Here is a 10,365-nt window from a genome sequence, read left to right on the forward strand (position 1 = left end):
TTTGGTCATTTTGATGAAAAACTCATTTAATAATGGGAAAATGTGACTTCGGTTATTTGCACCTATTTGGTATGAGGCCTCATAATCCATAAATTTGGGCCTGTTGGGCCGATAACATAAAAGATGACCTCCTACAGACCGAACCCGGTTTGAGTTGAGGAAATTATGTGAAGCAAACCGGCCGGTCCACTACTAGCTTCTTCCGTGAAAGATGAACTGGATGCTGTTCAGTTTGGACGCTTGAAAGTTTCAGTGGAAGAAGTTAGGGCACGCTTTCTCCATCTCCAATTTCATCTTCATCTTCATCTTCATCGTCGTCAAGTTTCTGTGATCAAAATCATAGAGAATGCCGTTCATATCTCAAACGCAGAGACAATCAGACTACAATCTCATACCTCCAAGCTGCCCAATCGTCATCGACAATGGCGCCTCCTATTTCAGAATTGGGTAAAATTAAATTCCTCCGTCGTTTGATTTTTTGTGTAAAGCTCAAAATTTATATTGTTTTTCCAACTACTTGAGTGATCATGAGTACTGTGTGTGCGTGCGTGTGATGGTTATAGATGGGCAGGAGAGAGTGAGCCTCGCATCATCTTTCGCAACATTGTTCAAAGGCCGCGCCACAAGATTACTGGTATTTTAACTCCTGATTAACAAGTTTGTCTTAATAGTTTGATTAATTTAACTTCCGTTCTTCTTCTCTTCCTGACCCTATTATACCCATTCCATTCCGTCGTTCCAAGGAATGGTCATGCTATGACTTTGAAAAATCAAATGGATAAACTTATTTGATTTTATTGAAAATGTTAGATGTATTTTTCTTTATTACATACCCACAATTGAAAAGAGTTGTTGGTGTAAACTAGTAACATAATGTGTATCAAATGATGTTGCAAATTGGAGTATAGCTTCTTTTGTTGAATAAATATGATCGAAACTTGAAAGATATCAGGGAATTAGGTTCGATCTAAAGCATTTCTGAGAGGTGCACTATGGGTAACTGGGTAACTAACTCGCTATAAGCATCTTGATGAGGGATGGATAGAGGTTTTCTTATAAGCTACGTTGAGAATTTATAGTTTAGTATTCTGGCTTTAGTGCACATAACTGATGGTTGCTATAGTACTGGAGTATCTGAAGGCACTAGAGACAACCTTTTCAACCAACACATAGTAACTTAAGCAAACTTACTTCTGCTCCATTTCATGTACGGACTAAGACGTAAGTCTATCTGTTTCAAGCTGATAATTTTTATAAATTGAAAGTTCAGTTAATTTTTTCTGGAATTTTATTTCATGTTAGATTTTGGGAAGTATTACAGTGGGTCAATTTTTCTGAAGTGAATGCATATGATTAAGCACCTTGAAATTTGATTCGAGAGATCTTTCCCTAATTTTTCTTTTAATAGCTTTTGAAGAGAACTGATGGATAGTACGCCAAATTTTGTAGATGAACGATTACCAACCCAAACATGTAACTAAAAATTTGTCATTGGTGTTTGCTTTGCTATCAAACGAGACATTTGTGTTGCAATAAACATGACATTGTAGGTTAAATACTCGAATAATAGCAACTCTTGTCAAGGACTTTAAAAGAATTGTTTTAACAATGAATTTGAGCAAAAGTTCATCTGCTGGTATCTGATTTTCTGTTTTTTATGCAGGTGAAACGGTGACGATTGTTGGTGACCATGATCCTGCATTGTTGAAATACTTTGATTGCACCCGTTCTGGACCACGTTCAGCATTTGACAATAATGTTGTCTTCCAGTTTGAGATAATGGAATATGTAAGTTCAATCCAGCTTTTCAGCTTAAGTGATGATTGATTTCACTAATATATTTGTGATGAATCAGAAACACTGAAGCAACCAACTTTGCATCTTCCCTATGCGATTTTCTAACATGTATAAGACATTACAAAGAATTAGTGATCTGTTATGGCTTATAAATGTCTTGCCAGTTTAATCATCAACTCATTATATTACTGTTAAAACAATTGCCATTGTCACCGTTTCTCTGCCTCCAAAAAAAATTGTATGTTCTATGGTGACCATGTCGTTTAAAATTACTGCAATCCATGATAATTTTGGTCTTTCACTAACACTGCATATGTCTATTTGTGTTAGCTATGCTGTTAAAATCGCGATATATCGCCTATATATTGGATATCGGACTCGGGGGAAAAATTGGTGGTGAAATATCGGTTCCGATAATATCGCCGATATTTACCGATATTTTGATGGAAAAATCGGTCCGATATACCGATTTTCTATAAGACAAATGTTTGGGCTTTTCTTATTACATGTTGGGCTTAGTTTTTCACTTTTTTGGGCTCTCTATTTGGTCACATATGTTGGAGATGAAGGGGAAGATTGGGAAGCTAACCTAAACGAAGAAGTGAACGTATTAGATGATGTTGACTCGGATGCCGAACCTATTSCTTGCGATTARCTCGTTTTTGAACRCTTTTCCTATTTTGYTTTGTGAGACTTGYTTATCARTTTATGTGATGTTTTAATTTTGAAACTATATTTCTAAACTCTAATTAATGCATATGATATGTTTATGGATGCATATAATTCTAAGAAATATTATATTAACCGCTATTTTGGACCGATATATTACCGATATAATCGATATATCGAATATCGGTCCTGACCGCTATTTTGTATTTTGACCGCAGTAACAGCATAGTGTGTTAGACAGTATTATGTCATAGAAGTGTAGAAAACTATCTGAAATATTTTGCACATTCAGACCATGTGGTCTTCCCGTTCTTTCTTGTATTTCCCCTCATCTTTAATTTGCAACTTTTGTGTTTGAATGGTTTGTGTTAATGATTTTGTTTAGTGGATTTTTTCTATGGTAAATAACTTCCATTTTCCTTACTTTATTGCCTTGCAGATCCTTGACTTTGCATTTGATAGATTGGGGGCAGATCAAACTCCGGTACATTTTCATACCTATTTCATTCTTGTCATTATATCATACTTGTGCTTGTACTGCATTCGGTTTGTCCAGACCACCGACTGATCACCAGTTGATCTGTAGGAGAAACTCATCTTGTATCTGAAATCTCTAGTTGGTTTGGTGGTGTTGGCTATCATGTAATATGGGTTGCTGGCACTTTTTCAATATTGTATCAGACATTTTAGTTACCACTAGCTAGTTAACTGACGTACATTCTGGTCACTGGAGCAAAACTTAAACATATGATATGGTGCTCTTCAGGCACACACACACACACAAATATAGAGCCTTTCAGTAGAAAAAGGTTATGCTCTATGGAGACAAGTCATTTGTATTGCGTTTGCTGAGACATCGTTTTTTTCTTTCATTGATGGCAGAACAGATCAATCATCCTATCCTTATTACAGAGTGTGCATGCAACCCAGTACAGTCACGTAGTAAAATGGCTGAACTTCTGTTTGAAACATATGGGGTTCCTTCTATTGGTATGATTGCATCAAGGTCCATCTATTCCTGTTCTTTTCTAAATATTTTTGTCTTCACTTGTAATCTTTACACACACACACACACACATATATATATATATATATATATATATGTTAATACTTGTTCAATTTTGTCACTGTTATACCATATTTTGATCGACATCTTTTCACAGCTTTTGGTGTTGATGCTGCTTTCAGCTATAAGTACAATCAACAACTTGGAATTTGTGACAGAGATGGTCTTGCAATTTGCTCAGGATTTACCACAAGCCACGTGATCCCGGTATGAAATTTATCCTCATATTTTCTGTATATCATTGTGATGGCTGCCTCCACGTCTCTTGCTCAGTGGTAACATAATAGGTACATATATAAGTTTTACAGTCTGCAATACCAGTAGGCAATAACATTGATCTTTGACAGTCTACCAGACTTTTTTGGCTAAAAATGATGCAACATTCTTCTATCAATTCCATCTTCTTCCAGGTCTGTGATATTCATTATGTGGGTAGATGGTACTTGTGCATAATCTGTTCCTGTTGCATGCGCTTGGACATGCTCAATTTGTAACCAACGTTATCTATGCCACTTTTAATTGCCTTACATTTTCTCTCTCTCTTACATCCATGTTTCAACCCCTATCTTTATTATGTTCTCAGTATTTTTGAATTTAATCAATCTCTTCCTCTCTCTGAACACACACACACACATATGCGTTCGTGCACGTGCACACATGTACATATAATACTGATATGCGCTTATATATGTACTTGTTGGCTATGTGGACTGCTTGACAAAGTTCTTTTACTACCTTGTTCTGTATGAATACAGTTTATCAATGGAGAGCCTGCTTACGAAGCATGCTGTCGTACCAATGTTGGTGGTTACCATGTCACCGATTATCTGAAGCAACTTCTTTCACTTAAGTACCCCCATCACATGTGAGAGAGTCTTTTTTCTGGTAATCATGTTTTAAATTTTAGGAATATCTTTTGACATCTTAAGATGTTCAAATCAAAACAGGTCAAGGCTTACATGGGAGAAAGTAGAAGAATTGAAGATGGAACATTGTTATATTACCCCAGACTATGCTTCTGAAGTTAGATTGTTTCAGGCATTACACTATCTACTCAATATATAAGTTCTTTTAAGTTTTATCTGTCCATCGATGTTTTTAACCCTAAGTTAAATGTTACAGAAAGGGGCAAAAGAAGCTGAAGAGAAGACCAGATGTTGGCAACTTCCATGGACGCCAACACCAGTCGAAGAGCCACCTTCAGAAGAGGAGATTGCTAGGAAAGCAGCTTTAAAGGAAAGACAGGGCCAAAGGTTGCGGGAAATGGCGGAGGCAAAGAGATCTTCAAAAATAAATGAACTAGAAAATGAATTGAAGGGCTTGGAGTTTCTTATACATCAACTTAGACATGTAAATGGAAATGATATTCCATCTTTTCTAGCTGAGACCGGTTATGTCTCTAAGCAAGAGATTGAAGCTGCTATCGTCAAGGTAACACAATCATTGCGGAAAGCTAAGGGAGAACAAGATGAAATTGAGGAGAAACCAGATCCTTCTACAACAGAAAAGTATACCCTCATTGATATTCCTGACAACATGCTAACACCAGAGCAGGTATTGTATACATTTCATATTTCACTGGTTAGGACTCACAGTTGTCTGTTTCTGTAATTTATGAGTATGTGGTATGGCATTAGTTTGGTGAAAATGAGGGGTTGAATGCATCTGTTACACAACTTCTAAAACCTTACACATAAAAGCAACTATTGTTCTTTTAGTCTTTATGCTTTGCAACCAGTGGCTGATCTTGGAATGTTTATGGTTTCTTAATAGCTCAAGGAAAAGAAGAGACAGCTGTTTCTTAAAACCACATCCGAAGGACGGCAGAGAGCGAAGCAGAAGCGTTTTGAAGAAGAGTTAGAGCGAGAAAGGCGTAACAAGGAAGATGAACAGAGACGCCTGTATGCTGTCTGGCTTTTCATAGCCTTTGTCTTTGCTTAAGCAGAAATGAATTAATATGTTGGTTTTGTTTTTACATAATTTGTTTTCTCTTTTTGTAGAGAGAACCCAGAGCTTTACATGGAGCAGTTGCGAGTGAAATACAGAGATCTGTCTGAGAAAGTTGAACAGAGAAAACGACTCAAGACAAATGGCAACCATGGCAATGAAAGCAACAATGTGTCTGGAGGTGTTGGTCGTGGGGAGAGACTGAATGCTGCCCAAAAGGAAAGGATGCGTCTCTTGACAACTGCAGCGTTTGACAGAGGGAAGGGCGAGGATACTTTTGGAATCAAAGATGAAGATTGGCAATTATACAAGAAAATGAGCAAAGATAATGATGACGAGGATGAGGGACCCAATGAAGATGAGGCAGAGCTGGCTCGAGTTGCTTCTAGACTCCGGGTTAGTTTTCTTCATTTCATTTTCCTTCACTTTAGGTTGTTGTTTCTAAACATGTTTTAATTTATCATCTCAAATATAGAAAACATGCCAAAATTGTGCCATTAGCTCATCCCTTTAGGCATGTGACATAATATGCCAAATTGCTTATTTCTGCTATATTTTCTAATGTGAAGAATATGCATGTATATTTGGGCCTATGAACGAAAATGGACTTTGGCCATAAAATTCAGAAGATAAATATTACAGGACTAAAGACACTTGTTGCAGCGTGTAAAATGGTGTCACTGAAAGATTTGGGTTAAAAAAGCCTCAAAGATGGCTGGAATAGGCCAACATGCTCCCAAGTGTAGGATTGACGTGAATTACCCTCTAATGCAGGAAATAGACCCTACATTCTTTCCAAAATCAGAAGCCAGCTCCTCAGGTGCTGAACCTCCGCGTTTCCGTCCATTAACAAAGGAAGATTTCCAGATACTAATTGGTGTGGAAAGATTCAGGTGCCCCGAGATTCTTTTTCGCCCGAACTTAATTGGAGTCGAACAGGCAGGGTTAGATGAGATGGTTGGTGTATCAATACGGAGACTGCAGCAATCGAGAAGTGAAGACATAGAAGAGAACATGACGAATTCAATCCTCATCACGGGAGGGAGCTGTCTTTACCCTGGGATGAGCGAACGAGTAGAGGCTGGAGTCCGTATGATGAGGCCATGTGGAAGCCTTATAAGGGTTCTAAAAGCCTCAGATTCAGTCCTTGATGCATGGCGTGGTGCTGCTTCCTTTGCGTCCACCATGCATTTCCCACGACAAGTTTTCAACAAGAAAGATTATTACGAGAAAGGTGAAGATTGGCTTCGTCAATACCAGTTGAAGTACGCATTTTAGTTTCTGGTGAACTGAAATTGGATGCAAGTTTTTCAACTGTCTAAATCTGTTGTTTATAATTGAGTTGCACTGTGTAATTTAATATAATTGATTTTTTCTGGTTCATATAGCTTTCTATCACTTGTTACTTGAGCACTTCGTTGTTGTTTATACTAATGAACTATGTTAAAGCGAATGTACAGGTGAATTTCACTTGTTACACATGCTTAATTTGAATGGAAAACGTTCTACAAGGACGGTTTTGGGTCGAAGATGAATTTGGAGGATCATTTCATGCTTAAATAAACAGTAAAATTCATTAAAGGTATTATTCGGTATGTTTAATTTTTGACGTTTTGTTTGATTGATCCTATTCCTATGTTTATAAACATTCAATCAATCATTGTTGGTAATCACAAAAAATTATTGTTATTGACACCTCTGACTTTACTTTAATTTTTATTATTTTTTTTAGTGTTTTTGTTTTTATTAAAGAAATTTTAATTAATATACGTCATTGATTTTTTTTCTTTTATATATATATAATATACATTATATAATTATTATAAACATAAACATTGAAATTTGAGATATATAAATAAAACATTGAATAATTTATATTATATTTCATTTATACTAAAATATCATTATTTATAGTACAATTAACATATGAATATGGATTATAATTATTGTTGAAGAAAGAATTGTATCTCGTTGATTCCTAATAGTCCATTTCATCCAAGTCAACAAATGTTGACGCGTTTGAACACCTACGTTTATGAGGTCGTCTTCTTTTTATCTATTTTTTGTCTTTCGATTCACTCTCTTCCACAACAATATGATGGAATATATATATATATATATAGAAAAATCAAAAAGGGGAATCAATGTCAAGACCCAAAAAAATGATTAAAAAATCTTTTAATTCACTCTGTTCTACGACAATACAAGTAGTTTTTGACTTAAAAAGTTTAAGTAACCAATTTCTAAAAAGTTCAATCATTTAATCATTCAAAAAAATGCATCGATTTTATCATTCAACGTAAAAAAAAAGTTCAACGACTTAGGGCAAAATGCACAAAAAGCAATCTACTTTATAATTTTTTTTTATTATAGGATTGTACTTCCAGTTTTTCTTTTAATAATATTTACACACCAACATTATATTGTACCCACACAACATATACATACATGCATATATATACACGGAAAGGCTCATTTGAAAGTTGTAAATATTTGAGAAGTAAATAAGTTATCTTAACCCTTTATATATAAAGAAGCACCGATAATTCCCCACATGAGTATGCATAAGATAGGAGGGTAATTTCGTAACTTTTACAAATAGGCGGGAAACGGGTTCCTATGTGAACTCATATGATATACATATGAACTATATAGTTCATATATGAACCTATTTTCCGTCTATTTGTAAAGTTATAAAACTACACTCTTCAGTTTTCATATAAGCTGTAATTTTTAACCAGTCAAAGCTGTAGTTATAGCCCAGTCAAATTTGATCTTAACTGTATGAAGGGATATGATCACTTTTTTACTTCTCAAATATTTATCGCTTTTTAAAATATCCTTTGGATATATATATATCTATACTATATTATAAAACATTTGACGGAAACTTTTAAAAACTCTTTTTTATGTGTAAAGTACTGTTTATTAATGCATATTACTTAAAACTCAAGATTACAAATAGATTGTGCGTAGGTACAACTTATTAAAGCTCCATATCTGAAGTCGTGTAACTAACTGCAGATAAACATAATCAAATACAGGATAAACATCTCATTTTAAATATAAAAAATCTAAAATATAATTAGGATATTTATTGAGTTATAACAGAATACTTAATAATTATTTTTATAAAATGTCATATTATTAAACCATAAATAAATTATTTCATTATTAAACTTAAATTAAATTAGAACAAAAAAATAAATTAAAGAAATTACACAAAAAATGAAAACTTTTAAATAGTTGATTTGATATTAACATTGATATATTTTTTTCAAGTTTTTATGATACCTTCAAATTTATATTTTATTTAAAAATAAAATCATTATTGCTTTCTTAAAAACACATAAAATCATATTATAACATTGAGAGAGACAAATAATAAAATAGAACATTAAAATCGAGATGTATCTCGCTGCATTGCACGAGTACTCTTCTAATTAATATATATATATATATATATATATATATATATATTATATATAACATAATCACAGGGACTTCATCGTCCCCGTATCACCTCTTAACCAAAGCTTCCCTCACCTCTCCTTGAATCACCATTACACACTTCCCACCACCACCATTTGCAGGTTCTTGATGGAGATGGAATACCCTAGTTTTAATCAAAGGGTTTAGATCAATTTACAAGTTTTGGCCATTTTTTGCAGGTTATTTCTATCAAGATTTTTTTATAGGTTCTACCACCGATCAATATCACAACTCTTTCCCACCACCAGCGATCAAGAATTTTTCCACACCCTCCCCTTCTTTTCTTCACCATTTTGACTTTCGAAGCTTTTTCTTCACCCTTTCGACTTCCGTCCCCGTCTCCGGCATGGTCTCCGCTGATGAACCATACACACACAACATTACCCACTAACACCTGCAACTTTCATCTTTAAAATCTCTCTCTCTCCACACACACATATATACACACACATACATACATACATATATAGTCACACAAACAGAGCTAAACAACGGAGGAGGAGATGGAACTTGGGAGCTCGAGGCGCGGTGATGAAGGTTCTAAGATATTTTAATTTTATTCTTTATAAAGAACATTTTTTTTCCGGAAGTCATGTGCGACGGCACGCTAGACGCTAGCACACTTCGAGGGTCGGCTTGTTGAGATGAGTCTTGGGGAAAGTGGGCTAGGACAAGGGTTTGAACCACTCTTAACTTTTTGTTTTCCTTATTTGTGTTTGAAATGACGTATGTTTCATGAGTTGTATTATGTTTACCACTTATTTGTGATATTATTCTTCTCCTCTACGTGACGATCATCATGAGATCCAACTTTATATTTATACCCCATCTCAAGAGATATCTTAGCTCCCTCCCATTTTGAGATGAAGGGTCCTAGTCTTCTTCACTACATCATCGGTCTTGAGGTTTTGTTGGATTCTTCGGGTCCTTATCCATGCATGCGAGACGAAGTATGCTTAAATCTAATCTCCTCTTCGAAGCTAGGATTATCAACTATAAGTCTGTCTCTTCATTATTGGAGCCTAATCCTCATCTTACTGTAGACGTTGAATCTCCTCTTAGTGATCTTAATCGTTATCGATGACTAATTTGCTTTTTGGTATATCTCATTGTTACTCGCATAAAAACCTACCATTAACACTATGAACTAGTTTGTGGCAGCTCCCTACTCGGATCACCATGTTGTTGTGCTTCACTTTCTTTCTAATCTTTGATGGGAAAAACGAAGCCACTAACGGTAAACAATAAGTGCGGAATTAACCTTCGTTAGGCTAAACTTTCCCGACCCGAATGAACCTTTGAGGATGCAAACAAATAGGGTATTTTCAATGCAAAGAAAAACAGCCCCCAAGACGTAAAATAACAACCACAATGAGACACGAAATTTTAGCGTG

General features: G+C 35.1%; 1 protein-coding gene across 2 annotated transcripts; it reads left to right on the plus strand.

The window, feature by feature from the left end:
* Nucleotides 1-312: 312 nt before the first annotated feature.
* On the plus strand, nt 313-6,884 carry LOC112509584 (actin-related protein 5). 2 transcript variants are annotated; one of them, XM_025114604.1, is made up of 12 exons: nt 313-447; nt 564-634; nt 1,664-1,788; nt 2,906-2,950; nt 3,354-3,456; nt 3,630-3,739; nt 4,288-4,397; nt 4,480-4,570; nt 4,655-5,086; nt 5,306-5,433; nt 5,533-5,875; nt 6,254-6,884. In XM_025114604.1, exons 1-12 carry the CDS (start codon nt 347-349, stop codon nt 6,755-6,757), a joined length of 2,163 nt encoding a protein of 720 aa, XP_024970372.1. In that variant the 5' UTR covers nt 313-346; the 3' UTR covers nt 6,758-6,884. The 2 variants fall into 2 exon arrangements, with proteins under 2 accessions (XP_024970372.1, XP_024970374.1); XM_025114606.1 differs by lacking the exons at nt 313-447; nt 564-634 and having other exon boundaries at nt 3,349-3,456.
* Nucleotides 6,885-10,365: the final 3,481 nt, after the last annotated feature.

The sequence above is a fragment of the Cynara cardunculus genome (genome assembly GCF_001531365.2).
Source record: "Cynara cardunculus var. scolymus isolate 2C chromosome LG 3, CcrdV1, whole genome shotgun sequence".
Taxonomy (NCBI): domain Eukaryota; kingdom Viridiplantae; phylum Streptophyta; class Magnoliopsida; order Asterales; family Asteraceae; genus Cynara; species Cynara cardunculus.

Excerpts from the sequence above, each read along its gene's own strand:
- LOC112509584 (XM_025114604.1), top strand. The coding sequence starts at position 347 with ATGCCGTTCATATCTCAAACGCAGAGACAATCAGACTACAATCTCATA. Across the intron at positions 635-1,663 it reads GCCGCGCCACAAGATTACTG|GTGAAACGGTGACGATTGTT; the intron begins GTATTTTAACTC and ends TTTTTTATGCAG. Across the intron at positions 4,398-4,479 it reads CTTAAGTACCCCCATCACAT|GTCAAGGCTTACATGGGAGA; the intron begins GTGAGAGAGTCT and ends AAATCAAAACAG.